The sequence below is a fragment of the Theropithecus gelada genome, chromosome 7b (genome assembly GCF_003255815.1).
Source record: "Theropithecus gelada isolate Dixy chromosome 7b, Tgel_1.0, whole genome shotgun sequence".
Classification (NCBI taxonomy): domain Eukaryota; kingdom Metazoa; phylum Chordata; class Mammalia; order Primates; family Cercopithecidae; genus Theropithecus; species Theropithecus gelada.
In genome coordinates, this window is record NC_037675.1 from 56,552,133 (window position 1) to 56,577,279 (window position 25,147).

At 43.4% G+C, this 25,147-nt stretch overlaps 2 protein-coding genes across 2 annotated transcripts in view; both read right to left on the reverse strand.

Annotated features, from left to right (window-relative positions):
- LOC112628394 (cytochrome c oxidase subunit 5A, mitochondrial-like) overlaps nt 1–3,213 on the reverse strand; it is a 9,614-nt gene extending 6,401 nt beyond the window's left edge. The window contains exon 1 of the mRNA XM_025391138.1: nt 3,127–3,213. Coding sequence (XP_025246923.1) covers nt 3,127–3,213 — 87 coding nt within the window. The remainder of the gene's footprint in view (nt 1–3,126) is intronic.
- Nucleotides 3,214–11,141: 7,928 nt separating this feature from the next.
- Nucleotides 11,142–12,362, reverse strand: LOC112628664 (non-histone chromosomal protein HMG-17). Its single transcript, XM_025391778.1, has one exon. The coding sequence runs from the start codon at nt 12,253–12,255 to the stop codon at nt 11,983–11,985; it is 273 nt and encodes a 90-aa protein (XP_025247563.1). The 5' UTR covers nt 12,256–12,362; the 3' UTR covers nt 11,142–11,982.
- Between the last annotated feature and the right edge of the window lie 12,785 nt (nt 12,363–25,147).

A 25,147-nucleotide genomic window follows, 5' to 3' on the forward strand; every position in this document is an offset into this window, starting at 1 on the left:
CCCAGGCTGGAGTGCAGTGGCCGGATCTCAGCTCACTGCAAGCTCCGCCTCCCGGGTTCACGCCATTCTCCTGCCTCAGCCTCCCGAGTAGCTGGGACTACAGGCGCCCGCCACCTCACCTGGCTAGTTTTTTGTATTTTTTAGTAGAGACGGGGTTTCACCGTGTTAGCCAGGATGGTCTCGATCTCCTGACCTCGTGATCCGCCCGTCTCGGCCTCCCAAAGTGCTAGGATTACAGGCTTGAGCCACCGCGCCTGGCCATTTGCCCATCTTCTTTGTTCCATCATTCTGAAATGCCCTCTGTCTTCTTACATGCTTAATCTTATCTCTTTTTCAGTTATTATTATTTTTTGAGACAAGGTCTCATGTCTTGCTCTGTCGCCCAGGCTGGGGTGCAGTGGTGTGATCTCAGCTCATTATAACCTCTGCCTCCCAGGCTCAAGCCGTCTTTCCACCTCAGCCTCTTGAGTAGGCTGGGACAACAGGACTGTGCCTTGCTAATTTTCATGCCTGGCTAAGTTTTGTATTTTTTGTAGAAATGGAATTTCACCATGTTGCTCAGGCCGGTCTCAAACTCCTGAACTCAAGTGATCTGCCCATCCCAGCCTCCCAAAGTGCTGGAATTACAGGTGTGAACCACCACACCCAGACTAATTTTATCTCTTTTTCAAAGCTCAAGTCAGTTTCTTTGTTTTCCCTTTGGCTTTTTGTTTTCTTTTTTGAGACAGAGTCTCACTGCCATGCCCAGGCTGGAGCACAATGGCGTCGTCTGGCTCACTGCAACATCTGCTTCCCGGGTTCAAGCAATTCTCCTGCCTCAGCCTCCCAAATAGCTGGGATTACAGGTACACACTACCATGCCCAGCTAATTTTTTAATTTTTAGTAGAGGCAGCGTTTCACCACATTGGCAAGGCTGATCTCAAACTCCTGACCTTGTGATCCGCCTGCCTCAGCCTCCCAAGGTGCTGGGATTATAGGCATGAGCCACTGCACCCAGCCTCAAAGAAGTAGTTCCTAAGGTGGTAAGATGGAGGTCCGATCTCCACTTTTTCGCTTTCTCTTCCTAGAGTCAACCTAATCGAAGACACCCAGCCATCTAGCACATCGTCCAGCAAATGCAGAAAACACCTACAGGATGTTTAATCTTACCTGTTAAAACAGTCTGATTATTTCATAGACACCACAACCTGAGGGCAGACCACCAAGGCCTCTTTTTTCTCCTTCTACCTTGAGCTTCCAGTATTGGAAACCCCAACCCCATCTGGAAAAACCAGACTGGATCCAAAGACTGACAGTCAGCCCCAGAAGCAGTGGGTCCCTGGAGTCAAGAGAAAGAGAGATTAAAGGGAAAGAGAGAGAGGAGGGAAGGGAAAGAGAGAGAGAGAGAGACAGAGAGAGGGAGAGAGAGAGACAGAGACTACCGGAGAGGAGGCTTCTCTGTGAAGGGGATGGGAGAAGGAGAGGCTAAGACCTGGCCCCAATGAGAGAATCTGAGGGAGTAGAAACTGCTAGAAGAAACAGAGGAATCACTCCTGTATCTCCAGTGCTAGAAGCAAAAGGCTGTTTTGTACATTCTTTCAGACTGTGTGAACTTGCCCTCCTGGGTAAGGTCAGGTAGTAAGACTACTTGGGGACAAGTACAGAATTATTCCCTCCTTTTTGGAATATGAATGCAATGTACTAGTCAGGGTGCTGGCTAGAAATAGATGACACATTTACTGGGTTTCACTGAAGAATTTAATAAAGGGACTGTTTTCAGAGGGGTGGGCAGGATTGAGGGACCCATCAAAGGCTAGTAAAGCACCCAGGGATTAAATCTATTACCACTGCAGGCCTGAAGAGACAAGGGAAAGGCGCAGTATCACCATAGACTGGGCAGTCAGAACCGTGGAAAAGAGACAACCTGGCAGTAGCTGTGGCCACAGAGGGTGGTAGGAAACCAATTCCTCTTTCCCTCTTCCCATTACCAGGAGTAGTGCTTCTCTTTGGCCATTCCCAACAAGAAGCCACAGAATAAGGGAGGGCAGTGCATACAGTCCTTGGAAATCATCCTTGTAAGATACAGAGGAGGGCAGAGGAAAGGCAGATTATGGATCTGTGGTGAGAGGATAAACCCAGCATACATAATGCACCACAGTTATAACAGTGATTGTTCTCTACTCTGAATCCCGTAGCACTTATTGCTAAAACCCTCATTTCAATTTTCAACGACCATCTCCTGCGTGCTTCCCAAAAGTACTAGATGCTTGGGCATGATACACAAATTAACCACACATGGCCCCTTTAGGAGCTCAAATCTGGTGGGCCACCTTTGGACACAGAATTTGCTGCTTTATATTGTGTTTTGTCTTTTCTATGGGTGCGGTGGGTGGATTGGATTTTTATAGATGAAAAGAGCAGAGATGTTTTCAAGTCTGATGTGATGGGAGTTCTACATCAGGCTCCACACAAAATTAGAATCTCAGTCCAGATACTGTGGCAAATGTACTGACACCATAACAGGTTTTGTAACTATCGCATCTGACTCAGATGACGGTGTCGCTCTGCTTCCTACTTTTGTCTGACTCCCATTCTTGTAACCTGACTTTCTCTGCCTGCTCACTGCTGACCCTCTTTGCATGTCTCACTTTCAGATTCCCTGAAAGAGGATGAAATTGGGCCAGTTTATCCTTCTCTGTGCCTACTGGGCAGAGCGCTTCTACAAGCCATCTTAAGTGGCAATGCTTTGTGTCCAGTCTATAGATGAGCAGCTTTGTCCTGAGTAGCCAGATCACATGAGACAAATACGGCAACTGTCATGAACATCTGTCATTCGCAGCTGCCCGAAATCTTCCAAATAGTCTCTCCTCATTATCACAGTTCCTCAGTAGAAATCCTGCCTTCTCCATGTGGAACCCCAAACTCCCTTTCCAAGATTTCCTTCTTGTCAGGGTGCATACGAGTGACGTAGATTCTGCTAACTAGATTCAAGCATTTGTTTCAAGATGGAGTTACATGGGGAAGGAGGGAGAGTACAGGGCCTGCATTTTGCAGGTGCAGATCCTGGCAAAGATGGTGTGGTTCTGGAGCTGGTGAAGTGAACCATAGAAACAAAAGAAGCAATGGACATTCACATCTGCACTTACTCTATATCCCAGTTCTAGATAACTTTTTGTTTCCCTGAGGATGAGGACTTCATGGAGAGAAAAGGCTGTCAAAATCGTTGCTGACATCCTGCAGCCAGAGAAAATGTTTCAAAATACAGATTGGATCATTACCCTCCAAAGGTTTTCTTGTGCCTCTGCTATAGCCAAGGGAAGACAAGAGTGAGCTCTCCTGTTGTTCTAGGAAGAGGATGAGAGACAGGTAAGGCAGGTCCCAGTGCATAGCTAGGGGCAGCCTACATCAACTGTCTCCCAGCTGACCCAGAGATACATTGAGCTTGCCCTGCCCAGCCCACATCAGCTGACCCCCTGCTGACCCCAAAACACATGAGCAAGTCCAGCTGAGATTAGAAGAGCTGCCCAGTTTAGCCCAGATCAGCTGACCCCCAGGTGGTAACCCTGGGACATATGAGCAAGGCCTGCTGAGGTCAGCAAACCTACTCATCCCTACCCAGTTAAAATCAACCAATCCCCAGCTGAGCCACAGTTTCATTGTTAAGATAGAGCTACTCATTGAACTGGACCAGTCCTGGCTCCAGGACTGGAGACTGTGGCACTTTTCAGGTGCTACATTGAAAAGATACTCAGGTGGCCCAATACTCTTGCCTTTGTGAGAGAGAGGAGATCCCTCCAGCACTCAATACCCCCTCAGATTATTATTTTGAATAGTAGCAACCTGAAGGGCTTTTGTGTCATCAAACATTTCACTACCACATGCAGGAATCATGCAAGAATAATTATTTCCTTGATCACAGTTGGACTCCACATTCTAGAAACATGAAGACTTTGAAAGTACCACTTGCTTCCTCCTTGGCTTTTTTTTTTTTTGAGATGGGATCTTGCTCTGTCGCCCAGGTTGGAGTGCAGTGGCGAGATCTTGGCTAACTGCAACCTCCGCCTCCTGGGTTCAAGCAATTCTCCTGCCTCAGTCTCCTGAGTAGCTGGGATTACAGGCATGCACCACCACGCCCAGCTAATTTTTTTTTGTATATTTAGTAGAGGTGGAGTCTTGCTCTGTCGCCCAGGTTGGAGTGCAGTGGCGAGATCTTGCCTCACTGCAACCTCTGCCTCCCGGGTTCAAGCAATTATCCGGCCCAGCCTCCCGAGTAGCTGGGATTACAGGCTTGCACCACTATGCCCAGCTGATTTTTTTTGTGTATTTTTAGTAGAGATGGGGTTTCACCATATTGGCCAGGCTGGTCTCAAACTCCTGACCTTGTGAGCCGCCCTCCTCGGCCTCCCGAAGTGCTGGGATTATAGGCATGAGCCACCGCGCCCGGCCTCGTCCTTAGCTTTTTAATGTTAAAAGTAGTGAAGTAAGTTGAAATCATTTGTATGACTCCTCCAGTAAATTGCCCCATTCACATTCAAAGGCTAGACAAAAATCAAGGAGGGAGCTGAGAATGGGGAGTTTTCTTTGACATTTGTGCAGAATAAAGCCCTCATGGCCTTGGAATGAAATATGAACTCAGGGAAGGAGAAGCTTTTGGCCAGCATTTTATGGGCTTCCCTCCCCTGCTTCCACTGAGGTCTGTGCCTGTTGCCAGCTGTTGGTTTGGTTCTAGGTGCAATGCTCGCTGGTGCTCTCTGCATCTGATGTGGCTGGCAGTGTCCTGGCAACCTGAGGGATTCAGAGTGATAATGATGATGCTCTGTGTCACACCTGTCCTAGGGATACTGTGCCAGGTGGTGGTGGCATAACCAGGTACCTCATCCCAGGCCCAGGTCCTCATGGATTGCTGTGGAAAATGGTGGTATTCATAGTCATATTTCCTTTTTTTTTTTCTTTTTCTTTTTTTTTTTTTTTTTGAGACAGAGTCTCGCTCTGTCGCCCAGGCTGGAGTGCAGTGGCACGATCTCGGCTCGCTGCAAGCTCTGCTTCTTGGGTTCACGCCATTCTCCTGGCTCAGCCTCCTGAGTAGCTGGGACTACAGGCACCCGCCACTGTGCCCGGCTAATTTTTTGTATTTTTAATAGAGACGGGGTTTCACTGTGGTCTCGATCTCCTGACCTTGTGATCCGCCCGCCTCGGCCTCCCAAAGTGCTGGGATTACAGGCGTGAGCCACCGCGCCCGGCCATAGTCATATTTCTATTTATTAAAAGTCTACTTTATGCAAGTAGAGACAAATGACTGGCCACTTTTGCCCTTCTGGAGAAAGACATTAAATATTTTACAATTTTAACCTCATTCAGAAGAATTTTAAAAAGGCTACTATGGCTGGGCGCGTTAGCTCCCAGGTGGCTCACACCTGTAATCCCAGCACATTGGGAGGCTGAGGTGGCGGGTCACCTGAGGTCAGGAGTTCGAGACCAGCCTGGCCAGCATGGTGAAACCTCATCTCTACTAAAAATACAAAAATTAGCCAGGCATGGTGGTGGGTGCCTGTAATTTCACCTACTTGGGAGACTGAGACAGGAGAATTGCTTGAACCCGGGAGGTGGACGTTGCAGTGAGCCAAGATTGTACCACTGCACTCCAGCCTGGGTGACAGAGACTGTCTAAAAAAAAAAAGGAAAGAAAAGGCTAAATACTGTATGATTTCAAGTATCTGACATTCTAGAAAATGCAAAATTATGGAGATGGTAAAAAGATGAGTGGTTACCAGGGACTGGGGGACGGGGTGTGAATAGTCAGGGCACAGAGGAATTTTAGGGCAGTGAGACTATTCTGTACAATACTGCAACAGTGGATACATTCCATTAAACATTTTTCAAAACCCAAAGAATATATAACACCAAGAGTGAGACCTAATGTAAACAATGGACCTTGGGTGATAATGATGTATCAATGTAGGTTCATCAGTTGTAACAAATGTATCGCTGTAGTGTGGGATCTTGATAGTGATCGAGGTTGTGCATATGTGGAAATGGGGATATATGGGAACTCTCTGTGCTTTCTGCTTAATTTTGCTGTGAACCTAAAAACTGCACTAAAAAATAAGGTCATTATTTTCTTTTAACCTGAAACTTACACTAAAGTTGCAAGTGCAGTACAGAACCTTTTTTTTTTTTTAGACAGAGTCTCTCTGTTGCCCAGGCTGGAGTGCAGTAGCCCAATCTCTGCTCACTGCAAGCTCCGCCTCCTGGGTTCAAGCGATTTTCCTGCCTCAGTCTCCTGAGTAGCTGGGACTACAGGCGCGTGCCGCCATACCCGGCTAATTTGTATTTTTAGTGGAGATGGAGTTTCACTGTGTTAGCCAGGATGGTCTTGATCTTCTGACCTTGTGATCCGCTTACCTCGGCCTCCCAAAGTGCTGGGATTACAGGCGTGAGCCACCGCGCCTGGCCAGAAACCTTTTAAAAAAAAATATTGGCTGGGTGCAGTGGCTCATGCCTGTAATCCCAGCACTTTGGGAGGCTGAGGCAGGCGGATCACAAGGTCAGAAGATTAAAACCATCCTGGCTAACACAGTGAAACTCCATCTCTACTAAAAATACAAAATTTAGCTGGGTATGGTGGCACACACCTGCAATCCCAGCTACTCGGGAGGCTGAGACAGGAGAATCCCTTGAGCCTGGGAGGTAGAAGTTTCAGTGAGCTGAGATTGCATCACTGCACTCCAGCCTGGGTGACAGAGCAAGACTCTGTCTCAAAAACAAATCAAACAAAAAAACAGAAAACATAATCTTAAACTGTTTGGGAGTAATCACTATTTGTGATGCCCTATCACCCACCCCCAGATATTTTCAGGAGTTTACGTAGAACACTCTCTTATTTAATCACACAAAAAAAATCAGGGAATTAACATTGGTAATTAGTGGTATCTAATCCTGAAACCTCATTAAATTTCATCAGTGGTCCCAGTAATAAGGCAAAATAAAGAATCCACTTCAAGAAGAAGAAGAAAAAAAAAGGAATTGAGAGACCTTGAATAATTTTAACGGAAGTCACATTTGAGAACAAATGATCAAAAACAGAAAAACTGGAGGCCATTAATAAAGAGCTGGAAATTTTCAACTCTTTTCTTGGGCTCAAAATAAAGAGTTTGAGAAAAGGACTGATAGAAGAGAAATCTGAACATTTAAAACAAGTTGAGGTATGATTGATTTAAAAGAAAGATTCAGTCTTTAGAAGATGCATCAAAACACATACAACTTTAAGTAGCTGCAACCAAAACAGCTTTCAAAATACATGACAAGAATGAAAACAAATTCAGAAGCACTAAAAGATGCTTTGGATGAAAATTCTGGTTTTCAAGAAAACATAAAGGGCTGGACGTGGTGGCGTCCATTGTTAACAGTGTAATCCCATAATCCCAGCACTTTGAGAGGCTGAGGCGGGAGGATCACTTCAGCCCAGAAGTTCGAGACCAACCTGGCCAACATAGCAAAACCCCATCTCTACTAAAAAAAAAAAAAAACAAACAAAAAATTAGCCAGGCCTGGTGGCGCACGCCTGTAATCCCAGCTAGTTGGGAGGCTGAGGCAGAAGAATGACTTAAACTTGGGAGGTGGAGGTTGCAGTGAGCCAAGATTGCACCACTGCACTCCAGCCTGGGCGACAGAGCTGGACTCTGTCTCAAACAAAACAAAAAAAAAGGAAACATAAAGCGAAAAGTGGAATGGGAGTATAAATTACCTCATCTAACAGAAAAAAAAGTTAGAAACTCTAAATTGCACATGGGACAAGGCTTTTTGTTTGTGTTTGAGACACGGTCTTGCTCTGTTGCACAGGCTCGAGTGCAATGGCGCAATCTTAGCTCACTGCAGCGTCGACTTCCCCAGTTCAAGTGATCCTCCCACTTAAGCCTCCCAAGTAGCTGGGACTACAGCTGTGTACCAACACGCCTGGCTCATTTTTTAATTTTTTGTAGAGACATGGTCTCCCTATGTTGCCCAGGCTGGTGTACGAACTCCTGGGCTCAAGTGATCCTCCTGCCTCAGCCTCCCAAAGTGCTGGGATTACAGGCATGAGCCACTGCTCCCAGCCACAAGGGACAAGCTCTAAATGATAAAAGCAAGCCTCTGGGTGAACATGTGCTAAAAGTGGGAGATTAGGCTGCCATTCTTGAAGAAGCGAGCCTAGATGATGGGAACTTATATTTGGATATAATGAAGATAAACCAGATGGAGCTTGAATAAATGGATTGGTACTGATAAGTTAATTATTTAAAACCTCTTGAAAAAAAGAAACAAATGTACACTAACTGACAGAAGGTAAATTAATTGACACACTTAAAGATCATCTTAAAAGTCTCCAAATAAGTACAGGTCATTGCAGGAAAAAAACAAACAAACAAAAACCACCACCACCAACAAAACAGGAAGGGAGAGGCCAAAGCTTTGGCAGAAACTTTAAGTTCTTTCAGAAATGCTTCAAGGAAAAAAATGAATTTTCACTGAAAAAACAATTCAGAGAAAGTTTGCGCTATAACTACAGAGAAGAATCTTTTGAAAGCAGATGTAAAGATCAGTCATGCATGTAAATAGCTGAACACCTATAAAATAGAAACCAAATTCTTTCAGAAAAATTTGAAAAAAAAGCTGGCTATTATCAAAGCTATCTTATTACCTATAAAAGAAAGGCTTATGATAATGAGCTGGGAGCTGTGTTGGTTGAGAGAAACCCTGATAATTTAAGAGGAGAAAATGCATGCATTCGGATGTCTGGAAAAGAATCCTTGTATTCCAAATGGAATATTTGGCAGAGGCCCAAGAGGATCACTAGGGAATCCTCTGGATGACCAGATCCCCAGGGAAAAAGGAACATTCAACTGTACTGTCATGGAGATCCAGGGCTCCGCGTCTTGTATGAATCATATGCTGCATTTGTTGGGTCAGGATCCCAGAGAAAGGCTCCCTTCATCAGGAGGCCAACTCCATCTCAACGTGGATCTTCTACAGGAGCAAGAGAGACCTTGTCTTAGTGTCCTTCACACTAACAGATACTTGGGATCTTCTTTTGGCTCACCTTCCTACCTGACCCAGGAGTCACTGGTTCCAGTTGATTCTTCTCTTATCTTCCTGTCAGGGGTGAGATGTTATAGAGGGGACAGAAAAGCCCCAGGACACACTATGTTGCCTTTCCATCCCTTACTGTAACTTCATCATCAAAAGCTCCTAACTGTGGTGTGGTGGAGCTAGCACTCAGGTGCTAGTGAGAGCAGATTGTACGCATCTCTTCCCAGCTTCACATTAGTAGCTTGAAACTGGCCACGATGGGAATATTTACACCATGAAATAGGCAAACGTGATAGAAATCAAGCTTCCCTGCATAGCCCACCCCCCTCCCCAAAACCAGCACTTTGGCCAGCAATCCCTGTCCCTTTGGCAGTAATTCTTCATTGTGCATCAAAATCATGCATGCCTGGGCTCCTCCTCCCAGAGATTCTAATTCAGTTGCTCTGGGGCTGTCACTATGCATTGTACTTTTCCAAAGCTCCCTAGGTGATTCTAAAGTGCAACTAAGGTTGTAAACCACTGCCTGTAAATGCTTTCAATGAGCCTTTGATCTGTTTGTTGTAGAAGAGGCCTTTAGATGTTACCTTAACATTTCTTTAAGGAAAAACAAATCTACCTTGAGTTCTAAGTTGCCATCTACTCCCCTGAGGCAAGTAAAGACCAGCATGGGAAAAGGTTGTAGAATGCCTTGCACAGAACCCAGGGTGTTCTCAGCTAGCAAAAGCCCTCTGAGTGTACTTTGCTGTTACTAGCTCTCCTTCTCATCAGGTACCCAATATTATCCCAGAATGATTTCTTTATGTTGGGTGGAGCTTTTGACATAGGTCTCTGGCACTAGCTCCTTTAAAATAAGTGCTGCCTTTTCTTTTTTTTTTTTTTTTAACAAGACTTTTATACTTTTTAGGCAAAAGTAAAAGGTTTTAATAATTATTCAGCTTTTTGTTTAGAGCCTGCTGAGGCTTCATTAGCCCTAACAATATATTTGCAATTTATTTTGCATGAAGCATATGGATCAAGAATTTGGGCATATGATGCAGTGTGACCACAGACTTTGCCGTATCTCCATAAAGACAAGGCTGGGATCCTGTGCATTTCTCCTTATGTATTTCTTGGCTCCCTGGGCCCTCCACTGTGCTCGGTCATTGAATGGTACTGTTTTGTAACAGGTCAGCCACGAATCTCTTTGTTTTGTGTACACACTCTGAGAAGGATACGGGCAGGAGCCAGGGAAATAATGGGTAGAAGAGGGCAGTTCCCTGGCAAAGGCCCCACCCCCAAGCCTGGAAACCCATGGCCTTAAATGAAAACAGGCATTCCTCTTTTCGTGCCCAAATGTTGCCTTTTGGCCTGCCACGCCCCCCATCCTGTCCCCATATAAATCGCAAACCCCAGGCTCCATGGGCAGATGAACAGAAGAGCAGAGGAATAAAAGAGTGACATGGCACGGAAGAAAAGGAGAGAAGAGAAGAAGCGTTTAAACATCGAGAGAGTTTGGCTGGGGATGGTTGGATAGGAGATAAGCCGCGGAATTGCTGAACTCCAGGGGAAGATCATCTTCCCACTGCATCCTCTTTCCAGCTCTCCATTCGTTCTGCTGAGAGCCACTTCCATCTGGCAATAAAATCCCCTGCATTTACCATCCCTCGATTTGTCCATGCGACCTGATTATTCCTGGATGCCAGACAAGAACTCAGGTACCAAGAAGGCATTGAGCTGGTTAACACTTAAGCTGTCTGTGGATGGCAGAGTTAAAAGAGCACTGTAACATGCCCACTGGGGCTGCAGGAGTTGCAGGCACCCATCCCTAGATGCTACCATGGGGCTGGAGCCCAAAAGTGCTCACCCCAGCTCCTGCACCTGCCTGTCTGCGTGCTCCCCCTCCCATAAGGAGCCACACCCCTGTCGCACATCCCATGAGGGAGGTCACGGAACTCCCCTTTCAAGAGTATGGAACCAACTAGAAAAGAAACTGACAGAAGGATGATTTAGGGGTAAAAGGAGAACTTTGATATCTGTCTCATTGCCATTTCCGTGTGTGCTCTTCACAGCATTACAGAAGCATTTGCCTGCCCCTAGACTTCAAATTCCACGTGTCTTTTTTTTTTTTTTTTTCCAAGCCAAACTGTATCCAGCTTTATTAAAGATACTTTCCATAAACAATCATGGTATTTCAGGCAGGACATGGGCAGACAATCGTTAACAGTATACAACAACTTTCAAACTCCCTTCTTCAATGGACTACCAAAAATCAGAAAGCCACTATAAAACCCAATAAAGTCTTCATCTGATGCTCTGAACAGGGAAAGTTTAGAGTGAGGGTTGACATTTCACATTTAGCATGTTGTTTAACAACTTTTCACAAGCCGACCCTGACTTTCAGGAAGTGAAATGAAAACGGTAGAATTTATCTGAAGATCCACAATCTAGAAATGGAACCAATGCTGTTTTGACCAGTGCCATCTCAGTGGCATCACTGGAAAGTCCAGATGGCCTGACACACTGGTAACCAATGACTACGGGTCAGGTCCCAACAGATGTCTGGGCTTAAGGGAGTTAAGTCTATGCTGAAAGATGGAAAGGGAGAAGAGAACATAAAAACAAATTTGTTTTTCCATACCACAAGGCTTTTGTGCCAAGGTGGCCATGTGTGTCAAAGTCAGGGACTCCCTCCTCCTGGGAACCAAGAGGAAGTCTCTCAAAACTAGAAGAGAAAGGTGTTTTCCCCACATCAATCCAGCTTTGGAGACATTCTATTAGTGACATATGCCCCTTCCCCCAAAAACAACAATGAAGTGTTCTGTGTGCTAACAACATAGCTTTAAAAAAAAAAAAAAAAAGGTAAAACAAAATTCTGCATTTTTATAAAACTTGATAAAAAATAGTATTTCAAACTGTACAGTCACCAGAAGTACACAGTTATCAAAAATGCACACACTTCACTTGGCATCTCCAGCACCTTCAGCTTTCTGTGCCTGGTCTGTTTTGGCATCTCCGTTTTCTGCAGGGTTATTCCCCTCCTTGCCAGCATCAGCTTTTCCCTTTTTCCCTTTGGGTACCTTCTCTCCCTTCTTTGCAGGGGCCTTTTTAGGCTTGGGCTCTGGCTTTGGAGGAGCAGGTTTAGCAGACAACCTCGCGGATCTTCTCTGTGGTTCGTCCTTCACCTTGGCTTTATCTCCTTTAGCATCCCCTTCAGCCTTTCTCTTGGGCATGGTGGCGACGGCGGCGGGACGTAGGTGCTGGACGCGGGATGCAGCGCGCGCGGGCTTTGGTCGGTCCGGGGGTCGTTCTCGCCTCTTCTTCTTCACACTGCTCCCCACGTGTCTTATAAATGCCTAGGATCTGTTATTGTCTTCTCAGTGAAAAAATAGAGCAGTTATGCCCATAAATAGTGGTAGAAATAATAGCTTCACTTTTTCCACTTAACAAAGAATTATGTTTTATATAGTAATGCTTTTAAACGTTTAGCTAATAGTGTCTATGTTTCATAAATGTTTTGGGATAAGAACAGAAAATAAGAATGAATCTAAGGTTTTTTTGTTTCATTTCAATATTACCTAGAGGTAATTAATAAGTTTATTGGTTTTCTTCTCAAAGGTATTCATATCACAACTTCTAAATTTTTCAAGTGAAAAATCTGCACTTAATTGTTACTTTTATGAAATATATCTATGATGCAAAAAAGGTCAGAGTAATTTTACAAACATCCACAGATTCATCATATTTTGTTCACATATTTTCTTTCTTAAATATGATGTTATGGATAAAATTGAAGCTCTTTTGTGCTCCATTCCAATTCTTTCCCCCTTCCTTTCTCCCCAGGGGTAACTATTATTCTGAAGTTGTTTTGGATATTTTTTACGCATGTCTTTAAGCTTTTATTGCAATTGTAGCTGTCCGTAAGCAATACCAAGTATTGTTGTGTGTGTGTGTAATTTGTATGTTTTTAAGATTTGTATAAATGGTAGCATACTGTGTATGTTGTTTTGCAATTTGCTTTTATCACATGAACAAAATATTTTCTGGCCCTTTCTCTATTTTTTACCCCAATGAATAAGGGAAGATAATATATAGGAAAAAAATAGTTTGCATTCTCTTAAGTATTTGAAAACAGCTTTAAAAAAAAATTAGGTACTTGTGAGTCTGGCTCTGGATTTAGATTTTACTGACAGTTCCATAAGACTGACAGGGAATCAAATAAAAGGGTACTCGGACTGGACTAAAATGTTGTCAGGTTTTTAACTTTGATCTCTATTGCTAAAAAAAAAAAAATTGTCAGATTCAATTGTCACTTAGATGAATATTAAATTGTGTTTTTATTTATTTATTTATTTTGAAACAGGGTCTCACTCTGTCACCTAGGCTAAAGTGCAGTGGCATGAACATGGCTCACTGCAGCCTCAGCCTTCTGGGCTCAAGTGATCCTCCCACCTCAGCCTCCCAAGTGGCTGGGAACACAGGTACATGACGTCATGCCTGGCTAATTTTTTTTTTTTTTTTTGAGACAGAATCTTGTTCTGTCACCCAGGCTGCATTGCAGGGGCGTGATCACAGCTCACTGCAGCCTTGGCCTCCCAGGCTCAAGTGACCCACCCACTTCAGCCTCCCTAGTAGCTGAGACTACAGGCACGTGCCACTATGCCTGGCTAAGTTTTGAATTTTTTGTAGAGATGGGATTTTGCTGCGTTGCCCAGGCTGGTCTGCAACTCCTGGGCTCAGGAAGTCCTCTCCCTCAGCCTTCCAAATAGCTCAGGGTGTGCTAACATGCCCCACTACTTTAAAAAAATTTTTTGTAGGCCGGGTGCAGTGGCTCACGCCTGTAATCCCAGCACTTTGGGAGGCCGAGGTGGGCGAATCATGAGGTCAGGAGATCAAGACCATCCTGGCTAACATGGTGAAACCCTGTCTCTACTAAAAATATGGAACATTAGCTAGGCATGGCGGTGGGTACCTGTAGTCTCAGCTACTTGGGAGGCTGAGTCAAGAGAATGGTGTGAACTTGGGAGGCAGAGCTTGCAGTGAGCCGAGATCGCACCACTGCACTCCAGCCTAGGCAACAGAGTGAGACTCTGTCTCAAAAAAAAAAAAATTTTTTTTTAGAGATAGGATCTTGCTATGTTGTCCAGACTGGTCTCAAACTCCTGGCCTACAGTGATCTTCCTGCCTTGGCCTTCTAAAGCATTGGGATTACAGGCATGAGCCACTGTACCTGGACTCAGATTCATATAATTTATCTTTGATAACAATGTGCAAATTTTAGTCTCATCCATGATAATAAGGTTCAATCTGCCAACATTTGAAATCAAACTCCCTGAAAAGAACATGTAAGTCATCTTACCCTCGAAAAGGCACCAAGAAAAATGTCAGCCTTTGGAAAGGCCAGTAAGATTCACTCCAGCACATTCAGGTAATGAAGACTAGTTAACGATTCAGGAAAGGATCCCAAAGCTATGGCCTTTAGGGAGGGTCATACTCTTTAATTTTGTTCCATTTATGTAAAATCGACAAATGTGGCAATTTAAATATCACTGCACTTAATGAAGAAGTATTTTTATCTTGAATAGTGTGATGTAGTAAATGAAATTGTTCTCATTGATTATTCATCCACTCACTGATTCAATAAATCAGTAGCGTATGCCCTTAAAGAGCTCACGGAGGGAAAGGGGTAGCTCTATGCATAAATTACATTAAAGTGTTTTAAATGAAATAGCAAACATGGAAACAAAGTATACCACACGATCATAGATCTTGGGAATAACTAATTTGTTTAGAGAGGTAGGGAAGAAGTCACGGGGAATGACATTGCAGTAAGTGGATAGGAACATGTTGATGTGGGTCACAGTGCTTGTGTCTTCTCTGGGCGGCTTGACAGCCACCCAGGAGAAGCACAAGGGTGGAATTAAAAGAGGCGATGAATACCAGCTTTACTCATTTTATACTTTGTATGGGCTCTTGAAAGAAGGATGGCTCAGCCGATAATTTTGGAGCTTGAAAAACTCCATGTTTCTTTTTTTTTCCTGTGATGTTCCAATAGGGCTTTTATTTATCAGAACACAATTTCCTCCTTAAAGCAGGAAATTAAGAATTAGATGTGCCGGCTGGCCGCAGTGGCTCATGCCTGTAATCCCAATACTTTGGGGGGCCGAGGCAGGCAGATCACAAGGTCAAGGGGTTTGAGACCAGCCTGGTCAACATAGTGAAAGCCCGTCTCTACTAAAAATACAAAAATTAGCCAGGCATGGTGGTGCATGCCTGTAGTCCCAGCTGCTCAGGAGGCTGAGGCAGGAGAATCGCTTGAACCCGGGGGGTGGAGGTTGTGGTGAGCCGAGATTATGCCACTGCACTCCAGCCTGGGCAACAGAGTGAGACTCTGTCTCAAAAACAACAACAACAACAACAACAACAACAAACACATTTCGATGTGCCAACACACAGAATCACGCAGATGTGAAAACATATTTAGGGTATTTTTTTAGAAGGATTTAATGAACTTAAAAATGGAGCTAGTGATCACACTGTTTTTTTTTAGAAACAGGGTCTCAATCTGTCACCCAAACTTGAGTGCAGTGGCACAATTGTAGCTCACTGCAGCTCCGAACTCCTGGGTACAAGCAATCCTCCAACCTCAGCCTCCCAAGTATCTGGGTCTATAGGCACACACCACCATGCCCAGCTAACTTTTTCTATTTTTTGTAGAGACGGGATCTCCTTATGTTGCCCAGGCTGGTCTTGAACTCCTGGGCTCAAGCAGTCCTTCCTGCTAGACCTCCCAAAGTGCTGGGATTACAGGCATAAGCGCCGGTGCTCAGCCATTACCACACATATTAGCATTTTTCAGAGTACAGAACTCTAGAGTTTTGCCAGTACTGAAAAATGTAAAAAAGAAAATGCATGCATCCATGCAAAAGCAGCCCGAGTAGCAAGGAATGGAGGAAAGAGTTGAGAAAGGGAGAGGATTCAGATCTACACTCGACACACAGAGACCAGAGGGATATCATGTGCAGATCAACAGGAGTCTTCTTGGCTAGTGATGACTATAGATGTCAAGCCTATTGGAAAGAAAGTAAAAATATATAGGAGATATGGTAGGGACAGAGGCAGGAGAGAGAAAGAAATACAGAAAGCTAGAAAAGTGCAGCAATAGTAAAAGTAACAGATGGCAGAAACCACAGGAGCAATGGGGCATTAAGGAGCATAAAATCTGGGTGTGAAAATGTCAGCTCCAAGATAAGCAAACCAGAATAGATCTGAACCAGGAGGAGCAATGAGATGCTCACAACTTCAGTAATTTTATAAGGTCGTCTTTATGCTACTTTGAAGGTACACTTTGGCTTTGCTGAGGGGAGGGACATCAAGAGAAAGGACAAAAAGGCTCAACTGACTTTAGTGATACATGTAGGCATTACTGTTCAGAGTGAGTCTTGCTGAAGGCACACAAAAATACATATAGCTCAGCAGTCTTAAGAAGGGCCAAGGCATGAGTTGCTGTGAAAGGTCAGTGGGATTCTCTGTCAGTGACAGTGAACTGTAATACAGTGGCATGATTGAGCCTATATAATGGTACATTTTTTAAAAAGCCAAATTGACTGGGCACAGTGGCTCACGCCTGTAATCCCAGCACTTTTGTGAGGCAGAGGCGGGTGGATCATGAGGTCAGGAGTTCAAGACCAGCCTGGCCAAGATGGTGAAACCCCATCTTTATTAAAACTACAAAAATTAGCCAGGCGTGGTGGCAGGCACCTGTAATCCTAGCTACTTGGGAGGCTGAGGCAGGAGAATCGCTTGAACCTGGGCAGCAGAGGTTGCAGTGAGCCAAGATCATGCCGCTGCACTCCAACCTGGGTGACAGACAAAAAAAGAAAAAAAAATGCCAACTCGCCATAAACTTTTCCAAGGAAAGTATCTAATGGCACCCCTATTCAGGTTCAATACTAATTAACAAAACAAATGCTTTTTTTTTGGTAAGGAAATGTTGATATCCAAGCCCTGTGCTTTTTGAAAAGTTGTCTTTGGTATTTCAAAGTAAGACTTGGCAATAAAAGCATAGTTATGCCTGGTAAGAAAATGTCAGCAAACCCTAAAACTGCAGAATAAGTTTCTGGGTTTTTTTTTGTTGTTCAAAGAACTCAATGCTGAGCAAAATCTATCCCCAGGACCATTTTTAGCAGGCTGATGTAACTAGGTTATTTTAACCAGGCAGCTCCTCCTTTGCTGTAGCAGGTGCCTGTGAATTAGGTGTGCTAGAAGAATAAGGACAGGCTGGCTGGTCTCATGCTAATGCTGCAGGCTCCCTCAAATTAAATTTCAATGACTGGAAAATGTCATTTTCTTGAAGATTTCAAAATGTCACATGAGTGCCTACTCATTTACTTAAATAACACAGACTTATGTATTAATAGATAGACTATTTCCCCCACTGATTTTATCAACTTCTGGTATCATTAGTTTAAGATCATTCTGGAAGCACAGCAAAGCAAAATTATTTTATCGCTGGACAACTGTAGAGCTTGTCTCCAAAGGAGGTTAGTGTCTTTCCTCCCACATTTTATTTTCTCTCCTACATATCAAATAAAAATATAAAATGTATATCAGGATGTTTTCAGCTATAATATTTTTTAAAGCCCTGTACATGACTTAAATAGCAATGGAATTTATTATGTCATATAACAAGAAGTCTCAAGGATTGGTTAAAGCAGAGGTGCACTGATGTCCTCAGCCTCAGGTAACTTCCATCCTTCCTCTTTGCCATCAATGGCATCTAGCAGCAGATAAGAGACGGTTTATTGCATGTTTCTCTTTTTCTCATTGTGGGTAAATATGATTTTATTTAAGAAAGTAATGCATTTCAACAGAAAATGAATGTCTCTTTTTAGGAATGAGAGAGGATTTTTTTCAGAAGTATCTCAGCCAACTTCCCATTGCATTTTATTGGCTAGAATTACCTCACACTCCCATAAGACTATTATGTGAGTTGAATCAGTCACTGACAGGGAGATTAGGACCACACTGATTACCCTAGAGCAGGTTCTCTCAACCTTGGCACTGCTGACATTTTTGGTGGGATAACTCGTTGTCGTAGAAGCTGTTCTGTGCATTATAGGATATGGAGCAGTAGCAGCCCTGGTCTCTCCCTTCTAGATGCAGATCGTGGTTCCTCTCAAGTAGTGACAACTGGAAATGTCTCCAGACATTGCTGATGTCCTCTGGGAGGCAAAATCAATCACTCCATGAGAACCATTAGCTGAGGTCGATCATTATTTACACAATGGTTCTGGGCCCACCTCCCCAGAAGCACAGATAGGGTAGCAGATCAGGATTCTGTTAACAAGCAAGAAAAGGGGAAATTGCTGTTCAGTCGGCAGCCAGAGGGCAGTGACTCCCACACCCCCACCATTTTCTTTCTTGCTATTTTCAACAAACAGACCAGGGGCTTATTAAAAATATAAAATATTTTAACATTAAGTTATTTGGCATTACCTAATGAATACTAGTTGTTATCTAAATGCCAACTGGCTAATGCAAATATCTGGTAATCAATGGGTGATCTTGGTAATTAAATCACAGATAATTTGTGTTGAAGCATCAAAATCATGACTGGCTGGTTGGCTAGGTTCTGTAGGGTTCAGAGGTTTCTACTTTTGGTCACATATTTGCAGCAATGACTTAGATTTTGCCTTTATTCAGGTCCTATTTTTAATGTACAAGTCTCTCTACTCATGTTACTTTTATTAGTCATCCACTGTAACATTTGTGGCCTGGATTAAATATTTTAGGAAAAGAAAGTATAAATATTTTTATTAATTCAATAGATATTCATTGGGTGCCTATTATGTGCCAGGTAGGAGGCACTGTAAAGGAAAACAAGGCTGAAATACTACACAGGATGGTCAGGGAAGGCTTTCCGAGGGGATGACATTTTAGCTGAGACAAGTTGGGAGAATAGAGTTGATAAAAGGAACATGTCTGATTATGCTGGGCCACAGTAAAGGGTTCTGATTTTATTCTAAGGGCGGGGAGAAGAATCAAAGGGCTTGAAGATTTTGTGTGTGTGTGTGTGTGTGTGTGTGTGTGTGATGAGCTACTTCCCTTTGCCTGTTATATTTTTGTAGTTGGAATGCAGCTGGGTTTAATTCCTTCTGTGCTATAATAATTAGTGGGATATGCAAACCTGCGTTCTCCTTTTGCAATTTTTTTTTGCCTTCTATTTCTTAAGGCAATGTTACTCTTTTGGCTTCTAGTCTCCTATGCACAGCTCTTCCATCTCCTGGTTCTTTAAAAGGTCCAAACCTCCAGGTTCAAGCTCCAGGGTCTATGGCTTTATCTGGATCATGTCTTTTTAAAAATTTTTATTTATTTATTTATTTTTTTGAGACAGGGTCTTGCTCTGTCACCCAGGCTGGAGTGCAATGGCGTGATCTTGGCTCACTGCAACCTCCGCATCCCGGGTTCAAGCGATTCTCCTGCCTCAGCCTCCCGAGTAGCTGGGATTACAGGCACCCACCACCACGCCCAGCTAATTTTTGTATTTTTAGTAGAGATGGGGGGGGTTTCACCATGTTGGCCAGGCTGATCTCGAACTACTGACCTCAAGTGATCCACCCGCCTTAACCTCCCAAAGTGCTGGGATTACAAGAGTGAGCCACCGTGCCCGGCCTGGATCATGTCTTTTAATCTGACTCCATTGGCTGTGGAGAGAACCCTGCCTGGGGAACATCCCACTTTCCTAAGGAGCAAGGTTCCCTCATTTTCTTCCCTCTCCCTTTCAAAAACTTCTTCCATCTTTCATAACTGCAAGGGTTAAATGATTCTAAATATAGATCACTGTTGTCCTTGCAGAAAATCGTTCTAGCATTTAAACATAAATTATTCTACCGTTGTAAGAATCCCAAAAGCCAGATTCAAGTACCTGGTGTGCAGTCAGCCGAACACAGATACGTCAGCCTTAGGAGCAGAGAAAGCTTATTCAATTTGGCCAAAGTGTGAGGGTAGGAGAGGCAAACTGTCAAATCCAACCTGCCTTTGTGCATAACTGAGTGTTTTTATGAGAAAGGTAGCTATGTGGAAGGTGAGATCCTTAGGCCGATCAAACTTCTGAATGCCATCAAGGAGGTCTGAATGACCCGGGAACAATTTTTCTTTTAAAGAAAAACAAGTTCATTAATCTCGTGGGCAGCCCCTGAGGGTTAGGATATGAAGTTAATCAATTATTAGTGACCACCCTCTACTGAAATGACTATGTGCGAGCAATCACGCATGGGGGAAGAAAAGAACAAAGAAAAAAGGAAAACAAGTTTTAAATCAAGTTTAGTCTAAAGCTGCCTCCTTACGTATTTTAAGTTCAGCCTAAAAATTTATCCATATGTAGTAAACTGAAACCTAACTGAATGTGCAAACAGACTAACCTACCTCTCAGTACTAAACCCCCTGGCTGGTACCAGCCTCCTGGGTTTTGGCCAGTAGGTGGCCAACTATTTCAAACTGTGTTCAAATAAGGCAAATGCTGAGCTGTATCCAATCTGGCTGTTTCTGTACCTCACTTCCGTTTCCTGTATGTCACTTTCCATTTTCTGTCCATAAATCTTATTCCACCACGTGGCTGTGCTGGAGTCTCTCTGAGCCTACTCTGACTCAGGAGGCTCCTTGACTTGTGACTCTTTCTTTGGTCAGTTAAACTCTGTTAAATTTAACTTGTCTAAAGTTTTTCTTTTATGACAAGTAAGACAAACACCTTATGATGTGGTTGTTTTTTAAAAAAATAATATAGGCTTGGCCAGGCATGGTGGCTCACGCCTGTAATTCCAGAACTTTGGGAGGCCAATGGCGGCGAATCAGCTGAGGTCAGGAGTTTGAGACCAGCCTGGTCAACATGGTGAAACACTATCTCTACTAAAAACACAAAAATTTGCTGGGCGTGGTGGTGTATCCTTATAATCCCAGCCACTCGGAAGGTTGAGGCACGAGAATCACTTGAACCTGGAAGGCAGAGGTTGCAGCAAGCTGAGATTGTGCCACTGTACTACAGCCTGGGCGACAAGAGCGAGACTCCATCTAAAATATATATATATATCTATATAAATAATATATATATATAGATTTTAAAGGTAGGGACATCAGGAATGCAGATTGTTTCTTGTGCCTAGAATTCTAGTAAAAATTCAAACATTAAGGTGGGACTTGGAGACCATTGTGGCCTATTATCTAATCTGCCCAAGTGTTAATTTTGATGAAAAGAATGTGAAGATTTCAGTCTAAGCCTTGCTTATAACTTTAGCAAGAGAAGGACTTTCTCCTTTTTTTTTTGAGACAGACTCTCGCTCTGTTGCCAGGCTGGTATGTAGTGGCGTGATCTTGGCTCACTGCAACCTCCGACTCCCGGGTTCAAGCTATTCTCCTGCCTCAGCCTCCCGAGCAGCTGGGACTACAGGTGTGTGCCATCACATCTAGCTAATTTTTTTTTTTTTGTATTTTTAGTAGAGGTGGGGGGTCTCACCATGTTGGCCAGGATGGTCTTGATCTCTTGACCTTGTGATTCGCCTGCCTCAGCCTCCCAATTTGCTAAGATTACAGTTGTGAGCCACAGAGCCTGGCTGGAATTTGTCCTTTTTTTTTTTTTTTTTTTTTCTTTGAGATGGAGTCTCACTCTGTTGCCCAGGCTAGAATGCACTGGTGCAATCTCGGTTCACTGCAAGCGCCACCTCCCGGGTTCACACCATTCTCCTGCCTCAGCCTCCCAAGTAGCTGGGACTACAGGCACCCACAACCACCCATGGCTCATTTTTTGTGTTTTTGGCAGAGACAGGGTTTCACCATGTTAGCCAGGATAGTTTCGATCTCCTGACTTCGTGGTCTGCCTGCCTCGGCCTCCCAAAGTGCTGTGATTACAGGCGTGAGCCACTGCGTCCGGCCGGAATTTCTCCTTTTATATGCTATCAGAAGTGAGATGTGGGCACAGTGACTCACACCTGTAATCCTGGCATGTTGGGAGACTGAGTTGGGAGGATCATGTAAGCCTGGGAGTTTGAGACCAGCCTGGGCAACACAGGGAGACCCCATCTCAACAACAACAAAAAATTAGCCAGGCACAGGACGGGCATCTGTGGTCCAAGCTACTTATAAGGATGAGGTGGGAGGATCACTTGAACCCGGGAGGTCAAGGCTACAGTGAGCCAAGCTGGTGCCACTGCTAGCCTTAGCGACAGAGCAAAATCCTGTCTCAAAAAAAAAAAGGTACCTATGGAAATTGTGTGGCTCACTGTATTGATAGTGTAGAAACCATCTTCTGAATGTTCTCAGGGCAATACCGTGGGGATAGGGGGATCTGGGACCTTGATTTGTTTCCCATCCATTTTACTAGAAGGGCTGTCCTTGCTCTACATGTCTCTTACACTCCCCATGGGAGTGCAGATCACTATAAGGCAAGTTGATCTAAGGGACTTTTTGAGACAATTAAAATTATCTTCGAAGCTGTATGTGTATATCAGGGTGTGCTTTTTTACTTCTGCCAAAAGTCTCCAAAGAGACTCTTGGTTTTTAGCTCTTATCAGATTTTCACAGGGGCACAAGATCCAAAAAGAAGGATTATAACTATGATTTCCTAGTTTTAATACTTATTCAACTTTATGTCACCATCCACATCTTAATTATAAGATATACCCATATCTGTTAGACAGTCTGCTGCCTTGGTCTTCTAATTTTTCCTGAGTTGTTCTATTCATTGTGGATAATATTTATATTCTCATGGCTGAGTAGCTCCTGCCCATCTCCCCATCATCACCAATGAGCTTCACACATGCATAAACCTGGGCATAAGCTGAGGGCATGCTCCAACAGCCACATTCCAGGCATATTTTTAAGTGCAGGCTTTACCTTTGCAAAGTTGAAACTTTTAAAAGCACTTTTGTTCTCTTTTCTTATTAGGTCTTTATAATAACACCGTCAAGTAGGTAGGGAAAGGCATTATCACGCCCAGTGGCCTAGGTTCTGCAGCAAAGATGGGTCTAGATGCAAAGTCTAATGGAGACTGCCTCTTGGTTTCCTTTCTCCAGCAGTGGGGGAAGTAAGTTTGATAAGGAGGGGCTGGGGGTGAGAGGGAGAAGATGAAATGGTGGGTGTCCTAGTCGGTTTTGTGCTACTATGACAGAACACTTGAGACTGGGTCATGTATAAAGAACAGAGATCTATTTCTTACAGTTCTGGAGGCTGGGAAGTCCAACGTCAAGGGGTTCATATCTCCTGAGGGGCTTCTTGCTACGTCATCCCACAGTATAAGGTGGAAGAGCAAGAGAACACCTGACAGAGCAAGAGATAGAGACGACCAAGCTTGCTTTTATAGTAACTCACTCTCTTGATAAGTAATCCACTCCTTTGATAATAGCATTAATCCATTCATGAGGCCGGAGCCCTCATGACCTAATTGCTTCTTAAAGGCCCCGCCTCTTAACACTGTTGCATTGAGGATTAAGTTTCTAACACGTAAACTTTGGGGGACACGTTCAAACCATAGCAATGGGTGCTTTTCTTTGGAGGCTGGAGTAAGCTCATTGAGGAATAAACAGTAAGTTCCTAGTTTTTGTTTTTTGTTTTTTTCTGAGCAGAGAACAGAAATGAAACCAAGTCTATACAAGACAAGCCCCTTGCACTGTTTTAATTTAATATGATGTTTGCTGGCTTGAGACAACTAAGTTTTAATTACTAATGGAATAACCTAATTTATATACTATATACATTTAGAACTTTTCTGCTGCTGTGCCACCTCAGACTTGTTCTTCTTTTGGCTCTTACCAGTCCCATGGCCTCAGTGTGCCACCCCATGCTCACCTGGGGAACACCTTCCTGAGGACCTACCCCAGGGCCTGTGGGTTGATAAACTATACTGGCTCTTCTGACTTTGCTTCTAGGGGATCACTGCTATTATACAAATGGAGAAACAGAATCAAGGGAAGGTCTTGCCTAACATGGGTACACTCTCTCCTAGTTCTTTCTCCTAGACTGGGGCTATTCAAAGTGTGGTCCACTGGCCAATCTGAGACAAGAAGCGAAATTGAGATTAAGATTTTAGAAACTTTACTAGCAATTTGATGGAATAATTTTATGTCTGTGGACTTTAATAATCAATAATTCATAGACTAGGCATGGTGGCCCACTCCTGTAATCCTAGCTACTTGGGAGGTTGACAAAGGAGGATTGCTTGAGGCCATGAGTTTGAGACCACCCTGGGCAACATAGTGAGATCCCATCTCAAGAAAAAGATAAAAAAAAAAAATTAATAGTTTGGGCTTTCATTATGTTTTTTAAAATTAATTTCATTTTTATAGTGGTTTTCAGTTTTATGACATTTTACAAAACAATCAGTTCACAGTGTACTAAATACTTAGAAACAAAGCAAAATGACAACAAAACTAATCTAACTACAAATTGTTTGAGAAGCACTGCTCTAGAACACATGAACTCTGATGGAACTTTTGACAATGATGTGCTATTCATATAGAAACCACTGTCATTTCAGTTCAATGATATCTGCATTATGCTTTGTAGTTTCAATGTCTTTGACCCATTTGAAACTCCTAATAACAATATAGTGACATAGTCAGGGCTCTGGAATCTTTGCTAAGTTTGACTCTATACCCTGGGCCAAACAGCTTAATGCTTTAAGCCCCACTCTCCTCTTCTGAAATAACAATAGTCCTTACTTCACAGAGGTATTTTTCTGATTAAATGAAACAAAGTATGCAAAGTACTTAGAACAATGTCCGGATGATATATCATAAATGTAATAACATCATAAATGTAATGTTGGATACTAACACACTGAAGTAAAGACATATATATATATATGCATATATATGTGCATTATATATATATTTTGAGACAGGGTCTCCTTCTGTTGCCCAGGCTGGAGTGCAGTGGTGTGATCTCCGCTAACTAGCCTCAAGCCCCTGGGCCTGGCCAATACCATTATAAAACAGACATCATACTCATCTACTGTCATGAGAAAAGTGTACATCACTAATATGGTTGTAATTATTCATTAAACATTTAAGCAACGTTAAGTGCAATACTCCTTAGTGAATACTAGGATATAATCTTTCCCCTAGCAATTTAGAA